The sequence below is a fragment of the Hemibagrus wyckioides genome, linkage group LG13 (genome assembly GCF_019097595.1).
Source record: "Hemibagrus wyckioides isolate EC202008001 linkage group LG13, SWU_Hwy_1.0, whole genome shotgun sequence".
Classification (NCBI taxonomy): Eukaryota; Metazoa; Chordata; class Actinopteri; order Siluriformes; family Bagridae; genus Hemibagrus; species Hemibagrus wyckioides.
The window spans coordinates 21661461-21680683 of NC_080722.1; the positions used below are offsets into that span (position 1 = coordinate 21661461).

The 19223-nt window shown below is 37.9% G+C and overlaps 2 protein-coding genes across 4 annotated transcripts in view; both read right to left on the reverse strand.

Moving 5' to 3' along the window:
* Window positions 1-12732, reverse strand: part of LOC131363798 (alpha-tectorin-like) — a 33688-nt gene extending 20956 nt beyond the window's left edge. For all 3 annotated transcript variants that reach the window (XM_058406670.1, XM_058406669.1, XM_058406668.1), the window contains exon 1: window positions 12321-12732. The gene's annotated coding sequence lies outside the window, so the exon portion shown is untranslated. The remainder of the gene's footprint in view (window positions 1-12320) is intronic.
* A 1998-nt stretch (window positions 12733-14730) lies between these two features.
* Window positions 14731-19223, reverse strand: part of LOC131364057 (alpha-tectorin-like) — a 92146-nt gene continuing 87653 nt past the window's right edge. The window contains exons 8-13 of the mRNA XM_058407122.1: window positions 16835-16942; window positions 16367-16551; window positions 15945-16099; window positions 15320-15562; window positions 15081-15243; window positions 14731-14964 (exon numbers count right to left, since the gene is read on the reverse strand). Of these exons, the coding sequence (XP_058263105.1) occupies window positions 14950-14964; window positions 15081-15243; window positions 15320-15562; window positions 15945-16099; window positions 16367-16551; window positions 16835-16942 (869 nt within the window). The 3' untranslated portion in view covers window positions 14731-14949. The remainder of the gene's footprint in view (window positions 14965-15080; window positions 15244-15319; window positions 15563-15944; window positions 16100-16366; window positions 16552-16834; window positions 16943-19223) is intronic.

Here is a 19223-nt window from a genome sequence, read left to right on the forward strand (position 1 = left end):
TGCTGCAAAACCAGAGTGATGTGGTGAAATGAAGGAGTTTTAGTGATGACACGAGCTGTCGAATTTTGAACCAGTTGAAGTTTAAGAAGGGATTTGTGAGCGAGACCAAAAAGAAGAGAGTTACAATAATCGATACGGAAGGTAACAAGATTGTGAACAAGAATAGCAGTAGCATTCTGTGTGAGGGAAGGACGAAGACGGTTGATATTATGTAGATGAAAATACACAGACCGGGTAATGTTATTAATATGTGATTGTAATGATAGTGTACTGTCCAGGAGGACACCTTACTCTTAACCTGAGCAGAAGGAGAAACAACAGAATTGTCAATTGAGAGGGAAAAGCTATTAATTTTAGCTATTAAAGTTGATTTAGTACCAATTAAAAGAAATTCAGTTTTCTCACTATTTAATTGGATGAGAATCAGGATTTGAGTTCATTAAAGCAGTCAAGAAGAGAGGAAGGAGGGAGGGTAGCATTAGGTTTGCTGGAGTTGGGTGTCATCCACGTAACAGTGGAAGAGAATACCGTATTTTCGAAAGATATTGCCAAAAGGAAGAAGGTAGATGATAAAAAGAAGAGGGCCAAGGACAGAACCTTGCGGGACTCCAGTGTTAGCAGGGGAAGATTTGGAACTAAAAGAGTGTAATTTGATGAACTGAGTGCGCCCTGATAGATATGATTTAAACCAGTCCAGGGGGTGTTAGTAATGCCAATTGAGATAAGTCGATTAAGAAGGATGTTATGAGAAATGGTATCAAAGGCCGCACTTAGATCGAGAAGGATAAGAATGGTGACTGAACCAGAATCAGCTGCCATGAGAAGGTCATTAGTAATTTTTAAAAGCGCAGTTTCTGTGCTATGAAAGGGGCGAAAACCAGACTGGAAATGTTCATACAAGTTATTACAAGTTAAATGAGAATGAAGTTGAGAAGCAACTATTTTTTCAAGGATTTTTGAAAGAAAAGGTAAGTTGGAGATAGGGCGGAGATTACTGAAATTACTAGGATCGGCACCAGACTTTTTCAGAATTGGAGGAATAGCAGCAGTTTTAAGTGGCAGTAGTAAGAAAATGAGCAAATGATAGCAGAAATAAGAGGAATCCGAGAGGGAAGACAGGCCTTGACCAGAACAGTGGGAAGAGCATCCAGCGAACAAGTAGAAGACTTAGACTTATGTATAAGATGTGAAATATCTGAAGTGGTGGGAAACTGGAAAGCGGAGAATGGATAAGGAATAGGGTAAGATTCAGAAGAAGTAGTAAGGGAGGATGGTGAGCCTAAGTGCAGGTAAATTTTATATATTTTATCATTGAAAAAGGACATCAGAGAGTTGCAGATGAATATAGATGACAGGGTAAAGAACATTGGGGACTAAAATAGTATTGAAAAGTGAAAACAGCATCTTACATTTGCCTTCATTGGAACATATCAAACCAGTATAATACCTGGGTTTAGTATTAACGATACAGTTCTTATAGTGCAGAGTATGTACAGATCTTTATGGACAGTAAGACCAGTTTTCCTATAAAGCCACTCAAGCTGACGACCTTTGGCTTTCATTAGCCAAAGCTCAGAAGTAAACCAAGGTGCAGAGTGAGAAAAGGTGACTGTCCTTGTTTTCAGAGGAGCAAGAGAGTTAAGAATACTATTGAGACCATCATTATAATGAAGAACGAGATCATCAGAGCATCAGAATTGATGTCCTTAATATTGCGAAATGTGATAGCGTGAGGTCGCTTGATTACAGAAAGAGAGAGTTGAACATTGAATATAAGAAGTAAGTGATCAGTCATAGGGAGATCATCAGCAATACAAACCAAAGGAGTAACAAGGTAGTGAAGAAGGTACAGGAGGTTAAGTACTTGGGGTCAACAGTGCAGAGTAATGGAGAGTGTGGGGAAAAAGGTAAAGAGGTGAGTGCAGGAAGGCCAAAGAGGAGGTATATGGATGTAATAAATCTGATAAAAGTCTAATAAAATGCAATCTTTCTTTTAGATAAGGACTCATGTAAATTAGAACTACTATTACCTTGTATTAATTAGGACTAGTGTTTAGAGCTCACACTAAATATCTCAAACAGAGTACACCTGTGTCTACCTGTATGCTTGCAAAATAAATATTTCTGATTGTGGAAGGTCCCACAGCTGAAAAGGCAAATTAGATTAGATGAGCTTCATTGTGAAGAGGGGAAAAATGGAAAGCATTATAAAAACATCAGCAAAATTTCAAATCTTCAAAAGCTTCAACTATAATTTTTTTTTGTTTTAGACTAAGGGTGTCAAACCTTATCCGTAAAGGGCGGGTGCAGGAAGCAGAAGCCACACCTGAGTCTGGTGAAAGCCAAGATCTAAGCCTAACACACACCGGCCATAGATTTATGGATAAGCTTTGACACCCCTGCTCTGACAGTGACTTAAAAAAAATCCAGTTTAAATATTCCCACACTGAGCACTTTATTACTATACTAATGTAACCCACACTCTACTAATACTGGGTATGGCCTCTCTTAGTTCTCAAAACAGCCTTGGGTGCCATTCCTTTGAGATTCTAGATTGTTGACATGATACTATTATTACTCAGTTCCTACAGATTGTGGACTTAGGTGCACTTGTATGCTGTGAATCTCCCATTCCACCACACCCCAAACATGTTCTACTGGATTCAGATCTGGCGACTCAAAATGGCCCTGACAAATACTGAGCTCATAGTCATGTTCATAAAACCAGTTTGAGATGACTTTTGCTTTGCAGCTTGGTGCATTATCATGCTGGAATAGCCATTAGGAGATGGATAAATTTTGGCCACGATCTGATACGCATGGTCAGCAACAATACTCAAATAGGATGTGGCATTCAAGTGATGATTAATTGGTATTAATGGGCAAAAAATGTGCCAAGAATATTAGGCCACCATTACAAGCCTTGACTGCTGACACAAGGATGGTTGGGCCCATGGATTAATGCTGTTGGTGCCAAATTCTAACCCTCAGCAGAAAGCAGAGATTAATCAGACCAGACTATGTTTTTCCAGTCTTCAAATGTCCAGTTTTGGTGAGCTTGTGCCCACTGCAGCCTCAGCTTTCACTGTTTCACTGACAGCTTTCACTGTTTCACTGACAGCTTTCGGCTGTCAGAAGAGGAACCCAAAATGGTATTTTGCTGTTGTAACCCATTCACCTCAATGTTTGATGTGTTGTGCATTCTGAGATTCTGCTCAGCACAATTGTACAGAGTGATTGTTTTTGTGAAAACGTCTGGAGATCAGCAGTCATAACAATACTCAAACCAGCTCATCTGGCAACCACACCATGGTCACAATCACTGATTTTAATGGTTGATGTGAACATTACTCAAAGCTGCTGGATTGTATATAAATGATTTTATGCACTGCACTGCTGCCACATGATTGACTCATTAGATAATTGCATAATGGGCATAATACAGTGGACGATAGGTATAAGGCACAGGTATGGTGGAAGTGGGAACGTGGTCAAGCGCCAGTTTGTAAATGGAGAGCAGAACTGAGGGGAACGATTAATAAGTATCACACACCTGTGCCTAATTATACTAATAATTTCTTTTCTGTTGCAGTAAGCAGTGAGAGAGATAAAAATAAAACAAATAAAAATAAAAGCGATTTTATTTTTTCAGTTCACAAGCATGCCTCTCATTTCCTCAATCCCAAACCCACCAAACCACGACAGGTACAAAGACATTATTGGTAAAATGAGAGGAATAGGCACTCTTCTGGTACCATTATTTAGGCAGCATTTGTGGTATGTGTCTTGTAATATCATACTCTAAAGAGTTCAAGGTGACATAATCAGGGGTTGCAATTAGTGAAAAACTATAGAGAGATGGGGCTGCTGAGGAGATAGCGAAGAAGACATTGTGGTTTGTTGCTGTGCACTGAGCATGGCTATCTGTTGGTGCTGTTCTCCATCAAAGCCACGCCAGCTAACTTGCAGCATTAACTGCCAGGCATAGTATTCTATCAGGCACCAGGGACAGATGCAATTACAGGTACGGACCGCCTAGGGTTAACATTTATTTACATGTTTCTATCTATGTTAACAATCAACTCAAGTGAAATAAAACACTACTATAAGTGGACAGTAAAGAAATATGTTTGTTACAGATTTGAATGTATTTGAAATAATTGTACTACAACTACTTTCCATATTTACAGTGGTGAGGGATGTGGCTATTTTAAGAAGTGTGTGTGATTTATTTGGAATTTTAAAAGGAAATGAAATTTCAACAAAGCTAACCAGCATGCATGCCCCAGTCATGTGTCAACAATGTTGTATTAAGAAACAAACAAGTCATTGACATAATTTGCAGTGCCAAACCCAGATGTAAGTGCAGTTAAAGTTTTAAACAGGAAGCGGTCAGGTCACCAGCACACAAAAGGAACACAGCAAAGATCAAAACTGGACAAACTATGGTATAACACTAAGTGTACACAGGTGAGACTAATTGGGAAAAACAAGGGAGACAACTAATGACAGGCCAAGGGTAGGGATAAGACATGAATAAAAACACATGTAATTACGTAAACAGACTTTCAACAACATAGAAGTACATGCTGTTGTGCATGTTCTGTTCAGTCTAGTGAAAGCCAAGATCAGTTGATTAAACAGGTGGAATCAGTTGTGGCTCCTGATTGATTGGAATGAAAACCTACACGCACACCGGCCCTTTACGGATAAGCTTTGACACCCCTGCTCTAGGCTGTAAATTCCAAATGGGTAGGAAAAAAATCGAATTTATATATTCCAACACTAAGCATTTTATTACTATACTAATGTAACTAACATTGTACAAATATAGTATTACCAGCCAAATCCTGCAGATGTTTAGATGAAGCTCCAATTCTACCACACCCCAAACATGTTTTACTGGATTCAGGTATGGTGACTTGGAATGGTCCTGACAATACTGAGCTCATAGTCATGTTGCTTTTGGCATGCTTGTGGCATGGTGCATTATTGAGCAAGGCCCTTAACCCTCTCTGCTCCAGGGGCGCCGTATCATGGCTGACCCTGCGCTCTGACCCCGACCTCCAAGGATGGGATATGCGAAGAAAGAATTTCACTGTGCTGTAATGTATATGTGACAAATAAAGGCCATTTCATTTCATTTTCATTTCATCATACTGGAATAGTCATTAGGAGATGGGTAAATTTTGGCCATGAAGGGATACGGATGGTCAGCAACAATACTCATATAGGAAGAGGCATTCAAGTGATAATTGATTGGTATTAATAGGCCCAAAGTGTGCCAAGAATATTACCTTCTGGAGCAGAGTCAAAATGGATATCTCTGTCTGTCGGGGACAGTTATCTTGGTTGGAATATGGCCTCTAGTTTCAAACTTACAGGAACCTTTAGTTTTCTCTTTTATCTAGGCTGGACCATAGGAAAATCATTGAGAAGACATTGAATGAAGGAGATAAATCAATGGGCATAAATTTTGAAGATGCTGTTGCAGTGCTCTGACACTTTAATGGGCATAATTCTTGAGGCTTGTAGTTCTGTTGTTACATGACACATGATTTTGTGACATCATGAGCCGTGTAATTTTGACACTGATAAAACAGATTATCGGTCCATGTTTTCCATGAAGTTTGAGTTTTGGTTGTATGGTGTGGTGCAGTCGTCTCATCCACTTTGCTTCATTTCCTCATCTCACTCTTGTCTCCCTCCATGGCATTGTCATACAGAGGCCTTCAATGCATATTCCAGCCATTTTGATATTTTGTTGTTAGCAGCATTGAATTAATGTGTGTGTGTGTGTGTGTGTGTTACATTGGCCTTTGATGGATCTTTCATTTACCTCTCTCCTATTACATTTATCTTATTAACTAGTACTGATGTTGCTAATCCACCAGCATAACCACTGTTAACCCAGAAGTAAAATTATATTGAACTGGCCAGGTTCAAATAACTCTACTAATGGTTCATCATTTTCATCATGTGGGTCTTGTAGACAAACAAAGGAAGAGTAGCTTTGCTGAATTCAGGAGCTTCAATTAACGCATGCAATACTGGACTCAACAATTTAGGCCTACAAATTCCCTTAAGGTTATTAAACCAAACAACTTTTGGGAAAATATTCTGCAAGGTTTATTAAACCAAAGCATATAATCCTTCAGACTGTGTTGTGGTCCACAGTTATAATTCCTCTGATTGCCATCTCTTGACACTGTTTTTATTTTTAAATGTCTGCTCGTCTCAAAAAATGTTTTTTATTTACCTCTAGTCTCTACTTCTAATTCTCTAAAGGCCATTCAAAGTAAAACAGTGTGAAAGAAAATAAACAGCAAAACATACACACACACACACACACACACACACACACACACATCCACCAGAGGGCACCAGTCACACACAATATACTTTACAATACGCTTATCCACAAAAGGGCAACTACTGCTCAACACCTACATTATCACACACAAACATTTCCAAAACACTGCTTCTTTTGCTTATGCCACAGAGTCTGCTTCTCACTCACATGCATATACACAGGTTTTGTAACCACACACAGTGTTCATTCGCAGCTGTGCACTAATTCATTTATTCATTCATTCATTTATTCATTCATTCACACATGCATGCACAGCACCTTCAAACATACACAAGCAGTGTTTTCTTCTACACACACTCACTCACACACCCATGGCTTCAAACCAACACCTGATTCTTTGCAGTTCTAAATGCTTTAGAACAGCTATTTTATCACAATAACCAACCTTACTTCAATCCATCTCATTAACAACTTTAAATACACTGCTAAATAAAATTAACAAACTTCATGAGGGTGGCCTGAGGGCCCTGTGCTCACTGCCCAGCACCATGGAGCTCGACTGGCATTTGCCATTGAACACCAGAATTGGCACGTTCGCCACTGGCACCCTGTGCTTTTCATAGATGTGAGATGGCACCTTTATAGCAATGTGTGTGCAGTCGATTGCTCCAATTACATTAGGAAAACCAGCTATCGCTGCAAATTGCACTTTAATGTTTGGCTGGTCAACTGCATCGTATGGGAACCTTATATAGCTGGTAGACATGCGGATGATCCCGTCCCATACAGCTGGCATTGCGTGGCTCAAAGATGACTGGCTTGTTCCTGAGCGGTCTGCCAGTTCCCTTTGGAAAGAACCAGTTGCCAGGAAACCAAGTGTTGTCAGCACCTGTAAGGTAATGGGTAATGTGTGGCTCCTTGCTGTCTGTCTCTCCAAATTCGGACCCAACTCAGCACAGAGCTCCAAGAGGATAGCCCTTGGACATCTGAATTGGCTGATAAGCCAGTCATCATTGTGGTCCAGAAAATCAGTGTGGTCTCTAAAAACTCGTTCTCTTCAGATTCGGCCATTGGCAATGTCCTCTAATAAGGCCAACGCTGCCATTGTCATAGAATAAGGGTTCTTTAAATTTGCACATACTTTTATATGTTCTTACTTAATTGCATAATTGATAGAAACATATGATGTCAATTAGCCTATTTTATCAATTAAAAATTAATAGCAATGTTTCTCACAGGTGTTGGTGCGATAGACTTGTAGAATAATTCATAGTCTAATGTTTGCAACTTCATTTTATTGCCTCTAAGAGGCGCCAACAGACAAACACAAAAAATTTACGTACGCCAGACACGAAGTTGGCGTGGAGGAACGCGCATTTTCACGTTAATTTTTCTGTTAGTAAATCCGACCGAGAGCGTGAAAGCTGGCGTACGCAAGGTTTTTGTGCGCACGCAGCGTTGATACATGAGGCCTCAGGTCTTTTCTCATGCTAGCTTTTTCTTTTTTCTCTGTGTCTCTTTTCAGTATCACCTGGATGCAGGATTTTTACAGCTTTTTTTCTCTTCATAATTCCTTTCACAGTAAACAGGATTCAGGAATTTTTCTATGTTCCTTCTACTTTTACACAAATTCATGTAGGCCTAAAAAAAATACCAAAACAGTAAGAGACTGTTGGCTAGCAGGTGGAGGTCTGTGTGACCCTTCAAGGATATTCCTCCCCAGACAATCACTGGCCCACTGCAAAGCCTGTAAAACTGGAAGATGTTTCAAGCAGCATAATGTTTCCCACAGAGTCTCCAGAAGGCTAAAAGAATGCAGCATGTTGGAGGGGAGCTTGAAATTTCAGAGAACAATAAATGGTGCTTTGGTCTGGAAAAGACGTCCATAGAGATTTGCCTACCTGTTGGTTCACCCTTTCAGCCTGTCCGTTAGACATGGGGTGGTAACCCGACGTGAGGCAAACATTAATCGCCAAGCTCAAAAGTGCAAAAGACTAGCCACACATGGGAAGTGAACCGGGGGCCCCGGTCAGAAATAACGTCCTCAGACAGACCATAATTCCAAAACACCTGGTCCACAAGTACCTTGGCTGTCTCCATGGCTGTGGGGAAGTTTTTCAAGAGCACCAGTTCACAAAGTCCCCTGCAAGGTTGGACAACGGGCGTTAAGGTATGGGGCTCTGGCAAGCCTGACGGTAGATGGCATGGCATCCTCACCTGGGTTTCTTTCAACTTTCTAGAGGTGTGTATCCACTGGAGTACTCTTTGAGGGATGTCAGTGGGTGCATATTGCTTCATGGGATTGGCATTCTGGGGGGAGTGGCCTCAGTATTTTGGATTTCCTCCATGAGGTCCCAAAAAATAGGAGCGATGATGACAGTGGGTGGGTGGGCGCCAGAGACAGAACATGTCCACAGGATCATGATAGGGAGAGAGGGTATCTGCTTTGCTATTTTTGGTCCCTGGGTGGTGTTGAAATTCTTTTGAAAATTATACTTTTTTCGTGAATCTAATTCCAATCAAATAATCATTAAATCAAATCTAATCTACTTTAATTATTAAATCAAAACTTAATGTTTAATCTTTAAATTTACTCAGTTAAGATAAATCAGATAACCAGGTATCAGGTAAAAATAAATAAAGGTAGTTTATTAGGTATAACAGTTATGTAGGGAACCCAGTAGGTTCATTACAGGAAAAACAGAGATGAGCAATTGTCCGCCTAGTCATTAGCCAGGTATGGAGAAGTTGGAGAAGTTGGGGAAGCCGGAGGAGCTGGAGGAGTTGGAGAGTGATCAGAGGAATAGTAGGAGGAAGAGGGCCCAGTGAGATTGATGACTTCAGGAAAACCATTGGAATCAGGCTCAGTTTGAGTGGAAGCCTCAGCAGTTACAGGAAGGCCAAGAGACCAGACAAGAGGCGGTTGAATTCAGTTGCCACGAGCCTCACAGGTGACTGCTTGTCAGACAGCATCTCAGGGTACGACGGAGGGGCCTGCCAAGCCATAGCCACATTCGCACCCACATCTTATGACCATGTTTCATGTTTTTCAGGAGAGAAAAGTCTGTCAACAAGGTCTACGTGTATGTCTTCGCTAATGGATAAATATAAGCTAGCAATGGAATGTACAGAATCCTTGAGTATAGGAGAGAGGAAAGTCATAACAACCCTCAGATATGACAACAATAAGATACAAGACTCATAGTAGAGCAAAACAACCGAATGTAAAATTAAAATTAGGAGTAAAAATTCATATATATACTATACGATTGTGAAAAAATCAAGGTATGTCACAGAGAGTGCACAAAGCAGAGGGAATTCACCTAGGTAGAAGGTGTGGGGGTGAGCTGTAAGATTCTCGTGGCAAAAACAGGTCTGGTTCGGAGACGGAAGTCGTGTGAGAGTTGAGGAGAGAGATGACGCTGGTATACTCGTAAGGTGGTTGTGTTTTTAGGCTTGGCGGGTCAGTGGCCAAGTCAAAGTCAATTCAGAATGGGAAAAGAACCATTCTAGTGGCTGGTAATAACTAAAACAAGTGACAAAATTGCAAAAAACACACAATGGCAAAACATCAAGGTAAATGGGGAACAGGTGACTGGAAGGCAGAACAACAGGGAGGGCGTGGCACAAAGTACAAGGGAAAACAAACAGAAAAGCAGGCTCCGACAATTTACCTTCTAGCACCCCTTCCAGTCCTCTGGCAGGGAACTGTTCTAGTTATGCCTGACTTAAAGGTCAGCAATTGGTATCCACAGGGTCATCAGTTATATAAAAAGATAAACAGAGGCTATAGGAAGAAGGGGTTGTTTTTATAGGATATATTAATTAACAGAAAAGTTTCCTAATGAGTCAAAACAATCACGAGACAAATAAGCGATAGGAGGGGTAAGAATGTTAGTATAAATAGAGGGGATTTTTATACGAGGGGGGGGGTGCACTTGACCGCAACAGGCCTGAAGCTGTGTAATTTGAGTGCCAATTTTGGTGTTATTGTTTTCTGCAACAAAGCCGGGTTGCTTCTTCACATCCAAGCCTGAAGAAGTTTCTTTCTTTTATTTTTATAGATTTAGTGAAATTTTTGTAAGTATTTGGTAGTAATAGACAGGGGCTCGCGCCCCGAATGATTTTAATCTAGCCCTGAATGTTTTATCCCGAATTTTGCCACGGGAGTGTAGAGGCATTAAGTAAATGTTGATTGTTTTAGTTGAGCACTGTTGCCGTTTACTGTACGCCATTTTGACTGAAACCGTCTCTGCACACACACACACTCACATGCACGCACACCAAATACCGTGAAAGTGTGCGCTCGAACATGCTCTAAAACCAATCTCGCAATACTTTAATGTCATACATCTATCGGTCTGCACAGTACCATTTTCACACCACGCAACTAAAATACCTTACAGCCCTTGAATGGGAGAGCAATAAAAAAAAAAAACAGTCAATAAAAAAATATTATTCAGTAGTCTAACTTCTAATTTTTATTGTTAACACCGTTTATAAAAGTAGGCTAACAAATATATGTTGTGTCAAAAAGGAGGCCCACTGTCTGGACCCTTTTGAATATTATTCCCTACCTAAGACTTACAAAAGCCTTAAATTAAACAAGCCTAAAGATCTAAATAAAATATAAACTGTTAAAGCACTTAGACATTACAGTCTGAACATAATGACTAATGCAGTATTTAAGTTAAAATACTTGGCTTATGCCAGGGGTGGGCAATTATTTTTCCAAAAGAGCCACATGAGAAATTGGAATGGTTTTAGAGGGCCGGAATATATATAATATATATATATATATATATATATATATATATATATATATATATATAGTATATTTAATATATACATATTGCATTTGGCTGTTCTGTCGATTGAAGAAGGAATTCTAAACACTATAAATACTAGTATGGTAATTGACTGTTTCGCTAAAGTCAAGTCAAGTCTCTGAGGTACTCTCTGATGATTCCACCCTCAAAGAAATAGAGAGGGGAGGGGAGGGGAGGAGCTGTAAAAAAACAAAGAACAATACATACAGTAGTGCCAGCATAAATGAGGAATGAAATAAGAGGTGCAAGTACAATATTGTCACAGGGACCCAGGAACAGAGACAGGAGAGCTGATGGTGAGTCAAGTGACAGTGCCTTTATTGTGCAGCCAAACAGTGCAAAACAGGTGACGAACTGAAAACGTAACTTAAAGAGAGTCTTATCTGGGAGGCACATAGAGAACAGGACATACGTCCACACAGGGAGAGACGAGGCAGGAGCTGTAGCTTAAAGTCCACAGGGTTCAGGAAGGTAACATATACGAAACTCATGTAACGTTAATACTAGCCGCTGCTCGTGTGGTAAAAGAGTGTTAAATAGTGTGAGTGATAATGAGTGTCAGGTGTGGTGTCAGAACTCCGGTGATTGAGGGCATGGTCGTGAGGCTGAGGTAGGAGCCTCCGTGACAAATATAGATTATTGTAAAATAATCATAATAAAAAAGCATCTACACAGCACTGCTTCACACACGAGCTGTAAAAGAGATAATATTGCATGGCATACCTGTGTAAGAGAAAATGTCATGAATTTAATGAAAGGAGTCAGAAAAAAGATTCAATGAAAGTTTCTAAAGTTGCATAGCATTTGTGTTAAATTGCGTTTATTATTAAACAATCTTACATAAAAATGCCCCTGGTAATAGATAATTGGAGAAGACTTCAGAACAAGGGTCAACAAGAGAGGTGATTAAGGTAAAATTGTTCAGTCAATCAGAGGAATTACGTGACGTCATCCCATTTAAGTGGCCGTTTTTGAATTTTAGCCTTCAAATCACGTCTCCATTTTTTTCACCCAAGGTAAGGGCCTTTCTTAAAAATGTTGCATGTAAAGCCTAGTTCACACTACAGGATTTTAAGCCCGATTTGCAAATTAACGAGCTCGCCGACAGATCGGTCTGTGATCGTGGGAAAATCAGCAGGTGATCAGCGCTCGGCAATCTTTATGTGTGATCTACTCACCGATGCATCAAAGAGGCTCGCTGACAAAATCCAGATATCTGGCATGTTAAATATCTGGGACGGTCGGCCGACTGGACATCACGTGGTGTCAATTGTAGCTACGACCTCCAGCCAATGAGAGAGCAAGTCAACAGAGTTGAGGTCACCGGAAGAAAAGGAGCAGCAGCAACATGGCTTCAAGAATAGTGTGGACACAACCTTTATTTTAATAAATTAACATTTATTTAGAGCGAGACTCCTGCCGACGTCCATTTTCAAAACAAACCTCTACCGAAAGTCTCGCGTCATTTCCGGATCCACCTGTCGCGTGTGTTTTCGTGACAAAACGTGGTTTGGGGACGGCGTTGAGTGACGAGAGTTGTTGTCAGATGGTGTGGTGTGAGACGCCCTCTTGTGGATCATTTACGAAGCGTCGCGTAGTGTGAACACCACAAGGACAAAAAGACATACAGTGAAGTCATGAAGTCTGAACAGCAAAGTGATCTGCCCACGGTCTTGTAGTGTGACCAAGCCTTTAGCTCCCCCGTGAATGTGTCAGCGTGCCAGTCAATTTCTATCACTTTATCATGTATTTGTTTAGCAGATGCTTTTGTACAAATCTATTTGAAAACAGAGAAACAAAATACTTTTGCGGATGAACTTGGTCCATTCCGGGGATTTGCCTTTCAGCAACACCAATCTGAAATTTGTTGTATTGACTCAGGGACATCATTCCTTATAGCTCATGAAATATAAGACAAACAGCAACTGATGACTGTGTTCAAATAAATAAATAAATTAATAATAATAATAATAATAATAATATTATGAAGTATCTTGTGTTGAAACAGGGACATCATTCCTTATAGCTTCCTTATGTCCCAAAACCTTTGTGTGTGCAAATGTGTTGTATCAAAACATCAGAAACTTATGCTTGTGCCCAATATACTGTATTTAATTATAAAATAAAATTTGAGTTCTGATGAAATAATCCACCTTCTAAACTTAAAATAACCCACTTTCTAAACTACTTTGCATTTTGTCCCTGATCTGTGCACGTTTTGAAAATACGTCAGTCACTGTTAATCAGGATGTACAGTCAAGCTCAGGGATTAGTTCTTTGGGAGGATCCTAGAGGAAAGAACTGTTTGGTGTAAAAATTTACATTTTCTTTTTGGTGACAAGGACAGTGCCATGATGGGTTTCTAGCTAAGGTTGTGTTTATCAAAAACTTAAAACCTTACACAAAGGAATATGTAAAATATTTTAAAAAAATGATGGATAGGTTTTTCACAGAACGAAAATGTGGATGAGAATCACCACAGCCTACATCTATTTGCAGTCGAAATGCTGACTTTTGATTAGTTTCTTTTTATTTAAATATTTATTTATTTTGACTATTTCATAATATTTATTTAGGTCGCAACTCTCATTTTTTTCTGAGTGTTTGGCTTTACTTTGTTTTAGTCCCATCTTGCATTTTGTACATGCCACTTCTTTTTTCTATTGTCTGCATGAAGAGATAGAATGATGTTATCATCGTGAAGTTTAAGGAGCTTTTCTCTATGATTATGAGCCATCCAATTAAGAAACTTCAAGATACAAACCCCTCTCTTATCTTACAAGCAGACAGTGCTGTTATATAAAAATAAGACACTTTGGGTGGTAATGTAATCTCAAAATCTTCTTCAAAATATATTCAAAATAAATTATTTCTTCAATAGAATAGCTAGCATCTGTTGCACTTTAGTACAATAAACTTTAATGGTAATCAATGCTACTTACTTACAGTTAGGTAATTTCCAATTTCTTATTGATTAGTATTAAGTAAGTTTATTTATAAAGTATTAAGAAGAAGAAAAAGAAGAAAATTTGCACACTGAAGGTTAAGATTACAAAGCTTTAGTACTGAGCTACAGTGTAGCTGGAATTATTCTGTTTTTCTCCCCATAGATTGGGGATAGATTATTCCTAATAAGCTCAAACACTTGGTGATATAAAAGTATATAATATGCACTTCAGGTTCAAGCTCTTTAGATTGACCTAAAATAGCTACATGCTAACCAATGGCTTATTGCTAATAGGAAATTCCTTTTTATCTTTTTAGTCACTGCTCAGTACAGCAAATATTTTGTGTTGAATTTTCATGACAATTTGAGGGTTAAAAAAATCTTTTTATTTTTTATTTAACTTTTTATTGAAATTTATTGAACATTTATTGAATTGCTTTATTAATTAAACAATGTGCATTTTTGTGCATGATTTATTTTTATGTTTTGTTTTCACTTTTTGCCTTTGTGTTGTAATTTTTCTTAAATACTTGTCATTTTTAATCTATTAAATGTTTTATTATTAAGTAATGACAAAATCATAAATATAACTTATTTGAGGTATAAAGATAATAAAAGCAATAAAAATAAAGTGCTTGAGAGCTTTATTTTGACTGATTAAGGCAGTACAGAGGAGTACAATCACTTACAAGATGTGATAAAAAAAAGTAAGAATTTTGATATTATTTTTAATCATTATTGAATCAAAACAGTGATTAATGAATAAACATAGAACAGAATTAACAAATTAAAATGGTAGCATTTTCAAACTTGAATGCAACTGAGTAGTAGAAATCTACATATCAGCATCTTCTGAAAATTTATGGAAGGCATGGCTGAGAGAGGAAATGAAAAACAGGGAAATTAATGCGTAAATTGCAAATGCCAATGGAATTTCTGATATTTTAAAGCTTCATTTTTAACTGTTTAAATTGTCTCTTGGAAAACTTACCAGTGTACAGTTGCCTGTCTTCTGCAAACAGAGGTGGACCTGGCAGTGCAGGTAGATCTTGGGGGAGAAATTAGCAAATGTGAACATGCTGAAAGAGAAGCGGCTGGATGTGGAGACACCGTTCTGCAACACGGACACCGAGCCGTCACTGGGTTTCGGACACCTGGAGAAAGAAATTACTTTCACGTAAGTGGTCCGAAAGACATGTTCTCATTTTTAGTCTCTTTTTTTTCACCTACTTGTTAACAATCAGGTCCCAGCGGATTGAATAGTCCATCTGGTTGACTGGTGTGGCCCAGCAGTTGTCCAGCACAAGAGCGATCTGAGTGCTGTCAAACTGATCCACTTGCACTGCTATATACATCTGATGGTTCACTTGTAGGGTAACGTTGCCAGAGTATGGAACCAAGAATGTAGCATCGGTATATGGTATCATGAGGATTTGGTATGTGCCTTGAATAGACAGTTCTTTGCTAATTTCACTGTGAACAGAAATAAATGCATTTAAAAACTAAATAATAATAATAATAATAATAATTAGTTAGTTAGTTAGTTATGATATGCTTTTTATTAAAATGCAACTCTAACTAAAAAATAATCATATTAATATTTGAATTAAATGTAACATAAAATGTAACTACTTGGATGAATAGTTAATTATCTGAATTGTTCTTAATTTACTATTATTGATTAAAATGTCAAATGATGCAACAGAACTGAAACTACTGAGAACAGCTGAAATTAAAAAAGAATAGGTTCCTTGCTGCTGTAAATGTTTTAAAACAACCTCAAGACTTCAGCAACTTTAGTAGAGGGAAGAAATATTGTTTATTGTAAGCTGTGACACTGCAGCTAAATTTATACCTTCCTGTGACTTCAATGTGGGTGGGCATGGAGATGTTCTGGATGAGTGGATACACACAGGAAATGGCAATGTTGAACCCACCAGTGTGACTGATCAAACCTGTCATATTAGTTGTCCCAACATTGTTCTTGAAGATGACATGTGTGCCATTATTCTAAAGTAACACAGAAATTAGAGAATCTGTATTGAATTTTTGAACACATAATTCCATCATGAAGCCTTAATTTACCTTTAAAATTTTAAATTAAAAATTAAATATTGCCTAATTATAAAGTCAAATATTCATCTTCTGCAGTTTAACAGACTGCAATATTTATTAACTAAGTCCAGCAAATGGATTGTGTTATATCGCTTATAAGTGTATAGTTTTAACAAGTTTTAAAATAATACAGTGATTTTAATAGTGCTGCTGGTTTGGTACCTCCAGAGTTGTACCACACAGGCTGGCATTACTGTCATATTTGAAGACCAGCCTGTTATTTTGGACCTCCCCTTTGCAACTTGGGTCATTAAGGTGGAGAACATCTGCAGAATATCCAGCTTCAAAGAGCTGACAGCGAGACAGAGACAGTGATCCAGTACTACCTGAGCATGTTTCAATGGCATCTGAGGAAAAATAGAGGACAAAATCACAAAACTGTGGAATTAGTTCTCAGAGAAATGCAGAAAAGCTTATGTGGAAAAATTACAGCTAATAATTTTAACCACATTCATTTTAGGGGCGTAACATCAGCAGATAAAGCATGGGCTACCAATTTACATTAGGAATCACTCCGACATCAATAACATTACTCTGTCCAATACCAGACAGTGTGTGTGTGTGTGTGTGATATTCTTATTACTGAGGTATTGATGTTGGGGATGAACAATAGTAAAATGGGAAATGTACCATAAATATTCGGGCTGCTCGTTGTATTGTAACCACAGGCACAGCCATCAACTCCATTTATCTGCCTACAGACTTCATCTGAAGCACAGTTTAGGGTCTGGCAGGATGCTACAGTAAAAAGAAAGATAAGCAGAAAGACATAACCTCATCAAAATTTCTCAGCAAACTACTACAGTATATGTTGAGACTGATAGTGTCTGATACTGTGGAGACTGAAATGCCACACATTTTCCACCCATGGCAAAAGTAAGTTCAAGTGACATCTTGATAACTGAGTACAATAGATAGATTCACAGTTCTAATGAAGTTCACAGTTCACTTTTTTCTCTCTGCACCCTTGTTTGAGGGAGTTCAGAAAATACATATGCAGCTAATATTGTCTACATATTGTTGTCTGTGTAATTGTGATGTTGATGCTTATGTCATAATTGTGTCATAATTATATGAAAAACATAGTAAGGATAATCTAATAACAGTTGATTGCTGTTATAGCAGGAGAAAAAGAAAACAGCATTCTGTACACAAGAAATATTTAGGACAGCCAATTTACAGTTAAGGACTCAGGAAATAAAGCTGAGATGGTTCTCTAGAAAGAACCCTAAATGATCAGACCTTTATATATATAGACACGCTGTTAGTTAACTTTACCTAGTGTGTTTGTTGATGGAGGTGTCATTGTAGCTGTATTAGAGAGAGAAAGAGGGTATGAGGCAGGGAATGAGTGATATTTATTAATATTATTATTATTTAAAAAAAAAAAACTATTTTCATTAATAATGAAAGTCTGAGTTTAATAAACTTCTTGGCTTGTTAGGACATACTGACATGTTAATAGTAGGTAAATACATGATAGTGGGTAGGCTGTTAAAGGAAAGCGGTCTGATGAAGGTGCAAAATTCTGCTCAATGGATCTCTGTTTTTGGGTTTAGCATAATGCATGCCTGGACAATGATTTTGATTTTTGATAAATAACAAATGATTTAGACATACAGTTTACACATGTATGACTGGATTTATTTCTCAGATTTTTCAGATTTTAAGAACATCTTCAGTGTTGTTCCACAATTTATAATAATGCAGATTTAAAAGTTTATCAGATCTGAAATGTTAAAGGATGATATATAATGGGTGGATGTAAAGTTTACACATTTATAATGTATAAACACAGTCAGTGATCTTTTACTGAGGTTCTGTTGTTGAGGTCATGTCTGTATAAGACAGAGAATTTTAACTTCAGGAAGATGAATTACCCATCTGTACACATTCATAAATCTCTGTATTTTTAAAAAAGTGTCATATGCATTCTGTATACACACACTGTCAGTGAAACTTACCTGGTGTTGTTGTTGATACTTCATGACATTTTGATGAATAGACAGAGAATTGCAGACAGGGGGAAAGAATGATACAAATGAATGATTCACTTCCATGTTGTTCCACCTTTTAATACCTTGTATTTAAAAGTGTTTCAAATCTCAAACATATAATGGGTGGATATAATATGCACATGTTTATACTATAGAAATACTCTCAGTGAAACTTTACCTGGTGGTGCTGTAGTTGTAGTATCTGTATGAGAGGGAGAGAGAGAGAGAGAGAGAGAGAGAAGAAGAAGAAACAGTTATTAATATTTAATATTTATCTTCCCTTTTTTCTAATCACAATCCACAGTAAAAAGTTAAATAAAAGATAGTTTTACAACCATCGCTGTTAAAATAGTTATTCTGTTAAATCTGTATGACAGAGAGAGAGAGAGAGAGAGATCAAGAGAGAAGAAGAAGAAGAAGAAGAAGATTATGAAGAAATAGTTATTGATATTTAGGATTTATTTTTCCTTTTGTCTAATAGACAATGACAAAACTTGGCCCCTTTACAGTTGTTTGTTATGGCCAAAAATTCTAGTTTTGGGACAGCCAATTTACAGTACAGGACACAGGAAAGATGAGATGGCTCACAGGAAAGAACCATGAAAGACATGTATATATATATATATGTGTGTGTATATATATATAATGTAGCCATTGTGTCAGTTAAACTTTACCTAGTGTGGTTGTTGATGGAGTTGTCATTGTAGCTGTATTAGAGAGAGAAAGACGATATGAGGCAAAGAATGAGTGATATTTATTAATTTTATTATTTAAAAAAACAAGTTTCATTAATAATGAATGTCTGAATTTAATAAAGTTTGTGGCCACTTAGGAAATATTGGCATGTTAGTACTAAGTGAGTAAATGACTGAGGGTACACTGTTAAAGGAACATGGTCTGATGAAGCAATGTTCAAAAGTCTGTTCTCTGGATCTGGATTTTTTGCTGCTGGACTAACCATTTGCATTCAACTGTTTGATTGTGTGATTATACCACAATCATTTTGCAGAATACAATCTTTT